A 16,317-nucleotide genomic window follows, 5' to 3' on the forward strand; every position below is an offset into this window, starting at 1 on the left:
TCACGAGACATATTCATAAGCCTATCCAAAACACAAAGAGAAAAAATTAGATCCTGTATCTGGACATATAACTATGCAGTCAAGAAACTACCTACCTTTTATGGAACCTGGAGGTTCATTATGGTGTTCACAACGGCCCAATCAAGTCCGAGGCCCTGTGTGAGATTTCGTAACTTGCTGGCAAGTTCCATCCAACTGCCATCCTCACAAGCCGTCTCCCTAATATCGATACTGAGGTTACTCTCTCACCTGATTCCTGATAATCAAAAAACTGGTTTTCCAAGAGAGATGCCAAACAAAATGATGTACACGTTCCTTTTCTCCTCTGATAACTGTATTATGTATGACTGGCAATGTTCTTGGTAATACATACATACATACATACATCTTTATTACATTCCATGTATCCATAAGTTAGTCAGATGACAATAGGATGTAGAATAAGTCATATTAATACAATACATGTTATACAAATACAAAGTGTTCACATAAAGTAGAGATAAGTTACAAATAAACCCACCCATTATATATAATAGATAAATCTGTTTACTCGGCACTGTTGTGTTACATTACTGGCGTCAACAATCCACTTTCGTTATTGCGGAAAGAGCTGAGCTGTGAGTCGCTTGTAGAAGAAGTGCGTCGTAGACTAGATAATTTTGTGCTGGTAAAAACGTTTTACAATATCACAAGTATAATATAAGTAATGACACTACATGGCAGAACATTCTGTTTTACAAGGGCTGCTACAACTAGGCAGCATTTAGAAGTACTTCTAATATGAATGACAAAGAAGTTGAAATAACATAACTGCTCATATCACCTGCTGTTTTTAAGTTCAAACGGATGTGAAGGAATATGAGAAGAAAGGAGAAAAGCAGATAAACATACAAAATAAATAAAGTTAAGAAATGGAGTAAGGGATTAAGATATGAAAAAAACAATAGCAATAATAATAAAATAATACATAAACCACTTGCAGACTACAAAAACTGATTACTAAACCTTTTCTTGCCAGGGTAGTTGAATCAAGGAGACTGAGACAAACCGAGAAAACAGTGCATGTGAATTGAATAAGAATTTCTCTACATCCCTCTTGTACTAACAGAGCAGGGATGAGCAGAAATGTTGGAATTAATGTCACTAAGAACTGTAATGTAAGACTTGAGGTTCTCACAGCGGTGAGTATGAAGATATCCGTCTTCTGGGTTGTTGCGCTGTGTAGTCTGGTCGATGTTAACCAACGTTTCAGAGGTCATACTGCCTCCGTCATCAGGGCGCCCTGATGACGGAGGCAGTATGACCTCTGAAACGTTGGTTAACATCGACCAGACTACACAGCGCAATAACCCAGAAGACGGATATCTTCAAGAACTGTAATATCAGGAACAGCTGTTTGTTACCTTTTGAACGAGTGACTTGGTGCATTTATACTGGATGTAGCGTTCAGCTGAGGCAAGAAGAGCACACACTGTGTCCACATTAATGCAGCACTGCACAAAGCCAGCACAGGCTCTGCGCAGCTCGTCAAGGCCGTAATAGTCTGCCGCATTCATTACCCCTAAAACATGCACAGCGTGATGTCAGTAAAAGTGATGTGATAGTTTTATACTGGGATCTGAAAAAAAATGGATAATGTACAAAACAAAACTACAGTAATATTATCTATGCCCAGGTCTTTCAAGTTGTCACTTCCCTTCTGGTTCTTGACTGACTTTTTTTAAAAATTTCTCATCATTTCCATCCATGCTCCATGCCTCACCCATCATCTCATGTTTCTTGATTTTGAGAAAACCTTCAAAGATCTGTTTAATCATTTTACATGGTACTGGGAATGGAAAGACTGAACATATTAATTCCTTGTAATAACAAGGCTTGAAAAAAAAGTAACAATACCACAACATTGTTTTCTATCATCCAAAATGATGAATTATATATTATCAATTTCAACATATATAATGTAGTGTTCAGGAATGAACACATGTTCTGCTCATAAATACACCATGTCTGGATTTGCACAGCCTTTGAGCAGCTGTTGTGAGCAGAAGCCTAGCAACAAGATTGCGCTGGGGAAAATTCTCTGAGTTTATTACATGACGATGGACCTACTTATGATTCTGTAGTGTACATAATTGCTGATGGGTTGCATTTTAAATGGTAAACTCTGTGTATAAATATAAATAAGTATATAAATATAAATAAATATAATTTGTAATATAACATGTTTGCTTACAGTTTGATCTTTCATCATCAACAACAACGAAGCAATTTAATGGTTTTGTTACAGGCAAATTGAAAATAAAAATAAGATAGTAGCAAGGTGCGCTTTTCTAGACACAGCACACACTTGCCGTTTGGAACACGTCAAACAGAAGAAAATTACGGTTCCCGAGATATTTACTTGTCCTTACGTGTGGCATTCACTTTTGGTCTGGCTTCTGCATTAACCTCCCATTTCATTCTTAATCATACCAGTGGCCACTTTTCAAGAATTTTCACACCATACACTTTGGAGACAATAATTTTAATAAAATTAGACTAAAAAACCAGTCATCACAAGGTAGGGGAATTCTATCAACAAGATATCAGCTCTGAACTTTAAAGAAACATTGCATGAACTCACCAAGCAAGGTCCGTGGTTGCAGCGTAACGGTGCCTGTGTGGATGTACTCTATGAGCTGGCGGAACACATCTGGCTCGAACTCCTCGACCATGAGGGTGCTGTGTTGACCCCCCTGTGGTTTAGACTAGTTAACAGACTACAAACATGCCTACTAACCAAGCAGCGTTCGGGGCTGTAGCGTCACGCAGCCGGTGTGGATGTATTCTATCAGCTGACGAAACACGTCTGGTTCGAACTCCTCAATGATGAGTGTGTGATGCTGGTTCGACTGCGGCTGTTATCAACAGGCTGTGTAAAGTCGCTGTTCCACACAATTGTGGACAGCGACTTAGATACGGCACCAATGTATGCTCACTCTGAAGGTATGGGTTCATTTCCTGTGCTTCATGTCTTGACAGCTTTGAGTGTCACATTCCTCCTTCATTCTTGCAAGGGAAAAACCTCCAAACCAAAGATTTATTTTTTATTCTGTGATTTATAATCACCATGTTTGGAAACGTGTGTGGTATCATCAAATACACTATAAAAGAAACAACTTCAGCACACAGCTGTTAGCAGCCCCATTTTTGTATTTGTGGGAAAGGAGGTGTGAATCCCATCTGAGAAATCAACTACCTTACTGAGGATTCCACGATTGTCTTCAGTCCTTTCTAACAGATCTCAAGTACATAAAAAAGGCAACATACCCACCCTTCCTTCCTTCCTTCCTTCCATGCCACTGAATTCTTCACTCACAGTCATCATATCATTTTTCATATATTGTCATCAAAGAATCATAAACTAAGCCAAGGATATGTATACGTCTGGTTAACTATAGAAGTTAGTTTACCCTCAAGATGCAATTAATAATTCCACAAAACGTTTGTAACCTCCTACAGACAGGCCAAAGTTAAAAATATGTGGAAATTTATCTCCATAACCTCTCCATGTGCCTTCATTGCACAGAGCTTACGAAAAAAGGAGAAAATTTAATCTTTACCTTAATTAATCTGCAGTGTTTTTGAAAGCAGGGTGAATTGAAATGTTTCTAATCATCAATTGTATTTGCTAAATTTCCTTTACTCGCTGTTTCACAATAAATGCCCACATTGGTATGAACTATGTTTCTGACCTGTTGAAGCACAGATGAACACCATACCTTAAAATGAGACACACAACCAGCCTCACTTGGGATAGAATACAAGTTAGTTAACGAAGTGCAAATCCTCCAATCCATGCAGAAGTGCTGACCATCTAGTGCTGTAAAAATTCTTCTGAAACCTTCATGGGTGTCAGACTTTTCAAAAATTAAATTAGAAAGGGGGAGGTTCTACATAGTTAATCTAGGACAGATGTACGGTTCTTTGAATTTCTTAATTTAGTTTACTTTTTTTTACTGTGACCAAATATAAGTTTGGTTTAAGATAAAGTGACATACAAATCTTGTAATTAAATCTGAATATCAAATTCAAAAATGCAGGGACTTTTTGGAAAACACGAGTTACTCAACTCATCAAGAAATTCCCTGCATTTATGGAACCCATTAATTATATATGGTGGAAGTTGGTTCAAAATGCACAATGTGGTAATGTTATTAATCCCTTGTGGCAGAATATCAATTTGCACACTGCATAAGAACCACTTTCATTGAAAGCAAACATAACATTACAACACAGTAAAGATAAACTAAACTAAAAAAACTGAGAAACCAAACACTTATTACCGGTAAGAACACTAACACTGTACGAGTATTGAGATCATGCTGTCCAAACCAGTCTCTTCCTGAGCGATTACGAATACCAGGAATTAAATTTAACTAGTTATTAAAAGATATCCGTCTTCTGGGTTATTGCGCTGTGTAGTCTGGTCGATGTTAACCAACGTTTCAGAGGTCATACTGCCTCCGTCATCAGGGCGATGAATACTCATCGCCCTGATGACGGAGGCAGTATGACCTCTGAAACGTTGGTTAACATCGACCAGACTACACAGCGCAATAACCCAGAAGACGGATATCTTCATACTCACCGCTGTGAGAACCTCAAGTCTTACATAGTTATTAAAAAATTACCTAAATAATTTTAGGATGAGATCAATGATTCTTAATATAATATTATTTGAAGATAAGCAACTTTTATAGCTACAAACAGAAAATAATTACAAATAACTATTTAGCAATTAAATTGCATATGATGTATATCATATAACTTAGAGACTGGAGTGGAGAAGTGACTACAAGAGATGATACAGAGCATCTATTCTAAATTGACAATATTTTGCTGACAGTATTGGCATCTACCGACAAATACTGCCATGTTCAACCACTTCACTAAATCAGAGACACTTACGGTGTTATAGTGTCAATGAAAAAGATAAGAAAGAACAATAAATAACACATATGTAAATACAACATAAGTTGGAAAATGCCAATATTGCAATCAAGAAATGTAATGAAAATTTACCACTCTGTATCATGGATTACAAACCAAGAGGTAGGTGCTTTAACGTGAACACAAACATAGCATGCACTAACCAGGGGTGCAACATTCAACCATTATTCACTCAGACAGACAGGAAATGTATCCCCTGAACCTAGAATAATGCCATATTTTTCCTCAGAAACTTCTTATAAACCCAGATTTTTTGGGTAATGATCATGCCTTTAATCTTTCAAGATAACAATTATAATTTACCACCAAAATAAGCTGATCAAAAATAAATATTCATGTCTAATGTGAAGTTTCATCTCATACCTTTATCATTCTATATTTTAAAGAAATAAGATCACTTTATAAATGTCTGTGTGTTACATAGACGAAAACGACCAACAAAACCTGACCTACGAGGAATTTGACATTTTCAGTAGAGTTTATTCCAGGAAAACCCATGACAAAGACCGGTGCTTTCACTAGTCTGGATATAAACAACCACTACTTTATGTCCTTAGTTCAGGACCAAATACAAAATGCTTTGGTTCATTCTGTGCTCAGGGAATCTCATCACTTAAAAAGTCAATTATGATATACTATGCTCCAACATGGCTTTAGACAAAAGGGAAACATGAAGTGATGTCTGATGCATTCTCAACACAAAGACAAAGAACGACAAGTGTTTGCCGCTTGAGGTCCTGTGAGGTTATGGGATCTGATATATCACAACACTCAGAACTGCAGGCACTCCACACACAACAACGGCAGTTATAGGACGCACACTCAGAAAGTAAGAAGCTGATATTAGTGGAAATGTGAAAGACTAAACCAAAGTGCCAAACACTTGAAGAAATCAATTAAGGATCTGGTTTTCGACAGAGAAACGGAAGGAGGAGGCAAAGTCCTCTCATTTACAGAGGTACATGACAATGATATGGAAGTATCTTATTCTGATATTGCCCACTGCCTTCTTTCCTCTCAAAACACACCAACTCCTGAATATGACATGGTAATGCTACGCCAACTCGCTTTGATTTTATAAGCTTCCTCGTACCCTGATCTGATTGAAACAACATATTTTTTCTGATAGAATTTAGTTAGGAAAGAAAAGATTTAGTTACGAAGGACCAATAATTACACCAAAGGCAAAGTTTATTTTCCAATTCACGAAAGAAACTGTGACTTTCATAAACTTATTTTTCAAATTATTCCCCTCTCTTTTCCAAGAAAAAGAAGAAATGTAACATGGTTTTGATAATTTCATGGATATTTTAATTTTCAGTAACATGTGTATACCATGGAAGTTTTTTTTATATGAATAAAAGTTATATTTTCTTGTGGGGTTGGGAGAGGGGAGTGGGGGAGGGGAATAGGTGTGAAATTTTGTTTTTGCAAGAGCACAAACAATTACCAGCATGAAATATGAAAACTGGTTTAAGAAGTAAGGTTAAAATATTTGCATGCAAAAAAGAGCATAAGAAAATATGTATAAAAAAACGTAATAATATCAGTTGTAGACTTTAAAAGATGCCTCCATCTTCAGATGAAGATGGAGACAATATGTTCCTCTGAAACACTGGTATCTATGTACATGTCCACATGGCATTACAACCCAGAAGACCAACAACAAGAGAAATATTAGTTTCTTGACCCATTAAGAACCACCTGATATAAGTATGGTGGTTAAGTAAGATAGGAAATGCATTGTCTTCAAATACTTGGCACGTGTAAGAATTTTAATCAACTGTGAGGAGAAAGAGAAGAAGGCGTCAGTTCGCAAGCTCTTTACCTCTTGAATGGGAGCCAGCTGCTGGGAGAAGCCGCGCTGGGACAACACAGATAACAGGAAGTATCAGGCACCACATAATATCACCACGATCATCAGGGAGCTAGAGGGTGCGACACTCAACAACACCACTGTTAGTAAAGGAGGTGAATATATCCATATGATTCCCTGCTCTGTGTGATGACATGAATCACCACAGTATTGAAAAGCAATGCTCATCAATAAGTACATTACTGTGCTGAGAATAAATTAAACTGCATTCTTAGTTTTTGAACTACAAACAAAGAATATCTTATGATTTTAATGCGTTACTTGCAAAGAGTACATGAAATAAACACACAATGGCAAGATCTATCTTACTCGTGGTTTATTTAACAGTGCTGGAGGAAGTGTAAAATTTGAAGCTTTCACAGCGACTAACATTAATGAAAAATCTTCTCTGATCAAATTCTGATGAAGGGAATGGAACTGGTCCCTGAAACACTGATTTGTAACCACCTCATCTGATATGTCTGATAGCCAGACAATATTTTATCAACGCTGTAGAAACCTCAAACTACACAAACTTGAATTTTACGATAATTAATGGATGATGACATGGGAAGGATGTAGAAACATTCAAGGCATAATTTATGATTCTATCCTCACATTTGCCTTAAGGAACTTTGAAAAACATGAAAAACCTTAGAATAAATAAGAATAAGAGTGCTAACCACTGTGACATTCGGTACAATGGGGTGATAACGTCCGACTACTTAACCAAATGTTTTTTATCTTTGTAGCAACAGAACACATTTTGAAATTTTACATTCCTAGGATTATTAACTAAAGATGTAAGGTAAATCTAATTTTGGCCCACATTTGCCTGCTATTTGATCGTCAAATAATCTGAACTGCACATAGACTTAAAATCAAACTTATCATGCATAAAATTTATAGTTTCTTAGAAGTGTAGTGCATGATAAAATATGCACATCCTTAAACCTTACATTCCTTATTTTGAAAATTTTTCAATATCAGTACAATTAGTCAATAAGTTGTCAACAACACATTTGCCCTTGCAGCGAGTGAAACAGGGTCAAGGAAAAATGATAAATAACAAAAAAAAGTGCTTGGAAAATGTATATATATTAATAAAACTGTTTAGTTTGTTATTTGAGGTTTTCACAGTAGAGAAGATGATTATATTTTTCTGCTGGTTTGTAAAAACCATGTAGACTCATAAGTAGATATCAATGTTTTGGAGAAACATACTGTCTCCATCTTCAGCCCTGAAGATGGGGACAGTAAGTCTCTATAAAACACTGGTATATACCCACCAGTCTACATGGTTTTATAACCCAGAGGAATAAAACTGTCGCTGTTTAATTTGTTCACTGCACAAGAAAACTGCTTCAAGCAAAGAGCATACCATTCAGAACGCAACTATCAAAGTCCACTCGAAGTTTTACTTCAATTTCCTCTTTCACCTCCTCTCAAAGTACCAATTGAAACACTTCAAAGTACGCTTACTTGATCCATGCAAAATTCTTTCCACCAGAACACAAACATGGAGATCTTCTTTACAGAAACTAAATATAATAATGAATTCTTGATAAAAATAAACACACTCAACAGAATAGACTAAAAACAACAGGGCAGTTGCTTCAAAGACAACGATAGTGAAATAAGAGATTTTATGACTCTGGTTGCCATAGTAACAGACATCTATGCTGTCAAAGGACAGACATTTTTATACAGAGAATACAGCATCTGCATAGGTTAACCTCTGCTTCAACATACAGACATAAAAGAGAGATTACAGTTTAAAAGAATAAATTAGAATCTGGAAGGCAAGCAGTAAGTACGTGTACCACCTGCTTTATTCAGTAACTTACCATTTTTTTTTTCTAAAGCAAAATAATTGTATGAAAACTTGGCACACAATATAAAATATAGATCTTGTTACAATGTAAAACTTTTATTTGAAACATTTTTTTGATATTGTGAATATTTAACAAACGCGTACCCCAACACAGAATCATTCATGAACATAACCAAATCGAGGAAAAAGTTTGAAAGACTGATTTTGGTTTCATGGGTTACGATAATGCTGCGTAGACTTTTGGGTACGTACCAATGCTTTGGAGGCAGTATGTTCAACTGAAATGTTTGTATTTCCCTATAAGTGCACATAGCATTATAACCCAGAAGACCAATATCGACACCTTCACCACCGTGCGAACGGCAAAACTCACACAGTTTATTACGTGTCGGCGACATTTTTTCAGAGTTATGACGTGCATAATTCTGGAATGTGTCAAGTGAGGGGTGTTTTGAACAACACAGTTAGTATGAACTGAAATAGCAGAGTTACCAACATCAGAGCTGTGTTCTCCTTTCATAGCATGTAACCTTACAAAGGCATAAAAGACTGATAGCAGCTGGATAACAAAACAGCACAACGAGAAGTAGTGGACACACAGGTGGGACAACACAGAGACACTGGCCTGCTTATTATGGACACGCGTAACAACATAAAAAATCTCACCTTAATGAATAACAGTCACATTGGTTAAGAACGCCAACTGATAACTTTTACACCACAGAAGTATAAATTTTCCTGAATATCAACTCATAATTATTAAATGAGAGTATGTAACGAAGCACATCCACAGATGTATTTAAAAAGCAAATCACTCACATGCCCACACCACATATTCCTTTATCATTACATCCAATATCATATTGTTGATAACTAATTATTAGTCAAAAATCAAAAACAGCATAAAGTGTGTATGAAAACAGGATATTTTAGAACTGACGGAGCTTCAACACAAAAAATAAAACTGAGGACATAACAGGACGCTACACTGCAGATTTTAAGAACGTGCATTTCCAAGAGAGACTGTAAGTGCTACCGTCTTTCACGAGAGACAGAATGAATTCAGGCTGCATGTGTATTAAAGTTTACCAGTTGGCATCTCTGATGTGTCTTTACGTGTAACACATGATGAAAACAATAATATTACAATAAATAAGACGAAGCTTAAATGCCACTACTAATAAGAAAAATAACGTCATTAATTGTTGAAAACTGTGTAGGAGAAAAAGTGAGTTTAATATGTAATGATACTTAAAACCAAGCGCCACGCTACAAAACGAAGCAATGCAAAACATAATTAGTTAATAAGCACAAATCACAAAAATCAATGAAGATATCCTACAAACCAACCTGTGAAAACGAGCCATTATGAATTTCACAAAAACTTTTGTTAAGTTAAAATTAATTCTTTTAATGTTACAGCAGTTCCATCTACTGGGTCCAACACAGGTTTCACCTGAGGATGGAGCCAGATTTCGGTGTCAGATATGTCATTTATAAATTAAAATTAAGACAATGGACAATGACCAAGACGTTTGTTATTGCCGACATACAGAAAAGTTAAGCAATGAAGTCGTGAATCATGCGATTATTCTGGGAGGGACTTGGATGGACTTTACATCATGTAATGACTCCATATCAACTGACGATGAGAGAGTAAATGGTCTAGAGAAGATGTAGGTGTGTCCTATTACAAGATTATATCAAACCATTCACTCGCACGACTTAAGAAACCCGTAAAATAATCATAAATCTCACCGACATTTCAACACGGTACCAAAGTTTTAGATAGAAATCTGTGTATTTAAATAACATGGTTTTCATTTCATAAATTGGTATCAGATATCCATTGAAATGGACAGACAGAGCCAACAAAATAAATTCAAACATGACCTAAAAATAATGTATCACATATAACTATGTAACATGTTACACTTTATGTGCTAAACAATGTACAAACAAAAGGAAACAAGCAACTTATCCAAATCTGCAAAAAAAATAAAGAAAGATATTAATTATGCCAGCCAATTAAAAAAAACACACACAAATTAATGGCACTGCATGTGCTTTTCAAGAAAGTAAGTTCAATGCTTGAAAAGTTTCTTGTACTTCTCCACATGATCCACATGTAGTGCGAGTCCTTATATAAAATCTAGCGCACAAGCAAAAACTGGCACTAAGTGCCTTTTCAAGTATAAACAGTTTTGTCTGTATGCATGATTTTATATATCAATACAATGGACGGTATTATTATTTAGTGTTCTGTCTGACGACAGGTCCATATGAACAGGATCCTTCCATCCTTTTCTCGGACTGGGACCTGTTCATATACGTTCTTGGCAGATGATCCAGAAGTGGTTTGCCATTGCCTTCTTCTGTGTGTGAATGGAGTAATTGTTGGGATGCCACGGAGAAACCGGGGAAGCCCCCGGAGGAAAACTCCGTGTTGCCTAGACCACGGCCTTGCCCAACACAAGTTATAAATTCTGGACGGTACGCGAGGTTTTAAGTGAGTCCTCAATAATTCTATGCTATTACATGCTACAGAATTCAAAGATCATCTTGATAAATTTTATATGTGGGACAATCATTAAAGTACAATATCATCACTTTGGTGTGTGTGCGCGTCTCCTAACAACATTCCAACCAAATCATTCATTTTAATAAATTCTGTTCATGTCACGCCAGTTTGTTAACATGCTATCTTTCCTTACTGACATTTTATCAATGTACTTTTATGAATTTCATGCTCTGTTTTTCTTCTGAGCGGTACTTTAAGATCAGAGAACGGAAAAGTACAAGACAGTTTTCAGCTTCCACGTAGACAAATTAGAGAGTCACAGACATAGCTCATTGCAAACTGAAGATAAGCAAAGTCACATATCTCACCTGTTGGGCAGCGTTCTGTAGGTTGAGCAGTGGCTCGCTGCTCCTCTTGAGGAAGAGGCGCAACTTGTTCTCCTTAGGGGGCGGCTCTTTCTTGCGTTGAGGGCTTGGTGCCTGGTACAGCATCTTGTGGAAAACTCTGCAACACAACCGCAGGCTGTCACATGCGGCAACTGTCGATTACTACTGAACTGTAATAACTGAGCGACACTGGACTATTAATAGATGGCACAGAATGACCACAACGGGGTATTTCAGTTCCTACCTCACAGAAAACACAATGTCTCTCCACGAAAACGATCAATCGGGTAATGCTGTTTAAGGAAATAGTCGCTGTTTATTCTCAGAATCATACAAAATCCAATTGTGGGCAAAAACCAGATGTTACACAGTAGCCGCTGGACTTCAGAGGGTTAATGTAGTGTTGTGGTAACAGCTGTTTCATTATTACACCCATTCTCATGTATGCCTTCAAGGATAGAACTTATTTACAAAAGCATCCAACACATCACACATAACGACAGCAAAGGTTAGTTACCTGCTGCGAGCTGCAAGAACGGCCTTCACGGCGCAGACTGGTTCCCTGGTGTCCCCCACAAGGAAGGTGACATCACAGAGCTCTGGCATGCTTGCTAGGAACTTCATGTCCTCAGCCAGGCCAGACTTGTTCTCGAACGTACTCAAGTCTGGCTCATCACTCAGTAGTGGGGCCTCAGCCATGGCACTGCTGGCTGCCTCGGGCATCGAGACCTCTCAAAGTTGCAGTCTCTGCCGTTAACAAGACAGAAATAGGGCTTCTTCAGTAGAGAGTACATGGTCAAATGAAGAGCACTGGTTATGCAAGGCTTTCAACAGATCAAACACACCGGAAATAAACTTTAAAACAGACATAAAATTGATTTCACCACTTCCTACGAACGCTATATGGCATTTGCGTGGCACAATGCACGAAAATGTTAACCGGTCAGAATGCATAAGACGAATTTTAACACACTGGAGAGACTGAGAAAAAACGCAAGTCTTGTCAGGACACGTGTCGCGCAGATAAGAATAAAACGGGGCCTCCCGGAAGCGCTAACCATCACACAAATGACACTACGAACAAACCAACGAGCCAAGGACGCAGTTTCGCAACGTAATATGCGGCAGCGTAGTTGCGTCATTCTGGTGTGATGCGGCAGTTCGATTGGCCCAGCCTGCGTCACTTTGTTCAATGAAGTGGCTAACATGAAGAAAGGGGCTCATTACTCACAGTTTCGTGAGCTCCACCAATCCCCCTGACTTTTTCAAATTAACAAAGATGTTACAAGAGCCCACTCCCCTCCATTTGTTTCACTGCCTTATTACAATGTATCGCAGGTTCAAATATCGCCCGGAGATCCTGGTAGAGGGTTTCGAGGACAGACCTTCAATCAGGTCACGGCCACTTCCTTTCCAATCTAGTGCTCATCAATCGTCCTATCACTGGACGCTATATAATTTGACCTATTGGCGGCGTTGACAAAACCAAATTAGGTATCTGATTCAATTTGCTCTTGTTTAATGTAAGCCACGTATTTTCCAATCCACCATAGGAAACCTGCTGTTGGAAAACATTTCAATGAAGAAATTAAATTATATTAATTATTAGTGCTCTTGTGTGCGCAAGCATTATGGTGAATGTGGTTAATTGGGGCACATCGGGATTAGAACACTTTGGACCAATTAAGCTTCTGCCCCAATCATGCGAAGTTTCACGTAAAGAGTTAGAAAGGTTTGTTCTGTAAGATTTGTCCATAATAAATGGCTGCCACGATTAACCGATGGCCCAATTAACAGTAATTGCTATAATGAAAACTTTCTTACAAATATTTCTATTCCTACCTACTTAGTTTATTCGTATATAATTTTAATAAGTATACTGTTATTGTAATTAACAGTTCTTCTTATATTACTCTATCAACTATTTATGCTATTCTAATAATAAAACAATTATACTGCGGTTACCTTTCACCAGAACCATACAAGAAACGCACATCCTCCAACTACAGATTTCCAGTTTCCGTCAAATGTACGTACCTGTTGCTGGTTTCCGGAGTTCACAGCCGTATTGATTTGCTTTGCCCCTTACAAAACAAAGAAAAAACCCCAGCACAAACCGTACCTTGTCCACCCACAAGACGACGCCCCGGCCTTCAACTGTTTACTCACTACAGAAATCTATTTTCATAAATCTGAACAGTGGAATATATCACAGCGATGTACTTCTGTGTCCTGTTTTCCAGCTGAAACATGTCCGAGGACTCCAGCAGTGTCAACTTTAACAGTCACCCTGGAAGCGAATCACCCCCGTTCACGGCCCGGGCGCAACAACTCCCCTCCCCGCGGCCACATCAAACGTATTCGCTTCTGCGCACCACACAGATTACCAACTCAAGAAATAAACCACTTCGCTCCACGGGAACATCGAATACATTTTTCCTGACCTCGGTTTAATTTAAGAAACAAATGTCATGGTAGGTCTCCACATATTATGACAACCTACAATTTCCTTTGCCGAAAACCTTTCTGTTGCCAAGAGACCCTTCCCCTTTATTATCGAAATCTGCAGGCCTATTTACATAGAATATCCCATTCGTAACATGGAAAGTGTCAACAATTGGTTGAATTGTTTGTATTAACCTCACTAGCAACACAAATCCAAGATACTTGGTTTATCACGGCTGTGAGCCTGTTAGAAGTTTACAGACGTTTCACGGATACTTACCGTCTCAATCATAGAGCAATGACGATGGAAACAGCAGCACCTCTGAAACGTCGGTAAACTTCTACAAGACTACACGGCGCAACATCCCAGAAGACAGCCATCTTCGAAGGTCATAAAATATTGTGGGGATTGAGAAATATATAGACTGGGCGTGTAGCAACGGCTGAGAGACAAAAATGCATTCACAATTTTTGTGGGGAAATCTCTTTGAAACCTGAAAGCTTCCGCTTATGAAAAGAAGATGGGAAGACAATTATGAAATAAATTGCGACAAAGGGAAGTGGACGGAACTGACTTAAGATCGTGTCAAATATCGGGCCTCCTTGAGGGTTTGCTGCAAGAATTTTTTTTTCTTAATTTCAATTTTTTGGACTTCTTCGATCGTCATTAAGCCATGACTGTAAACGTCCAAACAACTGACATCAGTAATTTAACACCATCTCCAACAACACATACATTGTTTTCGTGTAGTTAAATGGTTCATTAATTAGTCTCAATGTTATTGGATACTCCATAATTAAGTTAATTGGGTAGTAACTTAACTGAGATACGTCGTTATTTTTACTTAATTAGTTAATTTCTGAAATAATGTGACAAGGCATAAAGACACTTTCTATTCGGAAGTTGGAGCATAAATATTCTTAAGACTCGTCACAAACACAGAACTTTTCACAGCACATTTATCTTAAATAACCCAGCATTCTGATCTTCTGAATGTTAACAGATCGCATAAATTATGTAAGTTCTATTTGGAGCACATTTACAGCGTTTATTATTCTTACTCTTCTTGAAACTGTAACGAAAAACACCAGTTGGGAAGACTGAAAACCTGGCTAGCAGTGCAAATTCCGAAGGCCATTTGCGAGAAACCATTTATTATCGTTGTCAAATGCCCTGCTACCACGTATTTTTTTTACAGTTTCTGACATCCGACTCATAGCTCTGCCATAAAACATCCAGTACATGTGGGAAGTGCACAGAAAACACATGCCCTACCATTCGTATTTGAATGTTTCTTCTCTTATATTTTGTTTGTTTCTTCATATATTTATTTCCACTCTGACACACTCAAGATGATATATCGAGCAAGTTCCTCTTTAGACTAGCAGAAGACCAATGCCAGCTGCAGTGTAGCAAAAAGTAAAATAGCACTGCCAATCAAAGAGTCACTTATAAATAAACAAAGCAAAAATGCACAGGAAACTGCTGTTCCTATGCGAATCTTTGGCAATGTATTTGCTTTTATAAGGCACTAAGTCAGTACGCATGTCAAGTTCCCCGCGAAATTACTCATGATCTGCGATCTAAAAACGTAATAGGTGAAGGCACCCTAGAAGATGCTTGCCTTCTGGTCTGTTGCAGAGTAAAGTCTTTGACAAATTGACAGACGTTTCAGAGATGCTCTCAAATATTTCCAAAATTGTTTAAAAATCTAATACAATTAAAGAATTCTTCAAAATTTTCGAAAATTAAAAGCATACAGCCTTCATAACAATGAAGCAGACAAACGTTACGTGTGGTTGGCTTAGGTCAGGCTTGGATTAGATTATGTCAGGTTAGGTTTACCACAGGAGTCCTTAATAGCTAGTGCATCGCTCACCAAGAGATCAAACCAAAATAGTCATGTCAACAAGACAATGAACAGAGAGACATCCTGCTCAGTGGTTCCTTCTAGTTTATAAAAATGGCATTACTGTGCTTCAACGGCCTCCCCACTCCCCAGATCAAGTCTCTGCAGATTACAACCTGTTGCTAAGAATGAAAGAAAAAATCTTAAAAAGAGGCAGGATCCTGTCAGCAGAAGAGGAGACATTATGGCAGCAGCCTCTACAGAAGACACAGAAAAAGACCGACAACAGCGTTTTGAGCAGTGGTATGGCCACTGGCAGACATGCATGACGGCAGAAGAGAACTACAACGACAGTTGCATGTTCTGAAATCCACATTGAATGGTGACAGGTAGCTCAAAAGGCAAATGTTTCATAAACAAGCTGCGATTTTGGG

General features: G+C 37.8%; 1 protein-coding gene across 8 annotated transcripts in view; it reads right to left on the reverse strand.

Moving 5' to 3' along the window:
* gprs (speckle type BTB/POZ protein) overlaps window positions 1-15,743 on the reverse strand; it is a 28,238-nt gene extending 12,495 nt beyond the window's left edge. For 2 of the 8 annotated variants that reach the window (XR_015537225.1, XM_087356339.1), the window contains exons 1-6: window positions 13,711-15,743; window positions 12,106-12,335; window positions 11,571-11,706; window positions 6,821-6,856; window positions 2,780-2,897; window positions 1,404-1,561 (exon numbers count right to left, since the gene is read on the reverse strand). Coding sequence is in view for 7 of the 8 variants with exons in the window: in XM_087356339.1 (XP_087212465.1) it covers window positions 1,404-1,561; window positions 2,780-2,897; window positions 6,821-6,856; window positions 11,571-11,706; window positions 12,106-12,311 (654 nt within the window). In the remaining variant the exon portion in view is untranslated. Of the gene's footprint in view, window positions 1-1,403; window positions 1,562-2,623; window positions 2,736-2,779; window positions 2,898-6,820; window positions 6,857-11,570; window positions 11,707-12,105; window positions 12,336-13,625; window positions 13,648-13,710 lie in introns of those variants that run through there. The other 6 variants (XM_022068699.2, XM_022068715.2, XM_087356338.1 and 3 more) reach the window with 6 other exon arrangements.
* Between the last annotated feature and the right edge of the window lie 574 nt (window positions 15,744-16,317).

Source organism: Zootermopsis nevadensis, unplaced genomic scaffold, assembly GCF_977971745.1.
Source record: "Zootermopsis nevadensis isolate Lab colony 2312 unplaced genomic scaffold, Znev_1.0 Znev_ptg000027l, whole genome shotgun sequence".
Classification (NCBI taxonomy): domain Eukaryota; kingdom Metazoa; phylum Arthropoda; class Insecta; order Blattodea; family Termopsidae; genus Zootermopsis; species Zootermopsis nevadensis.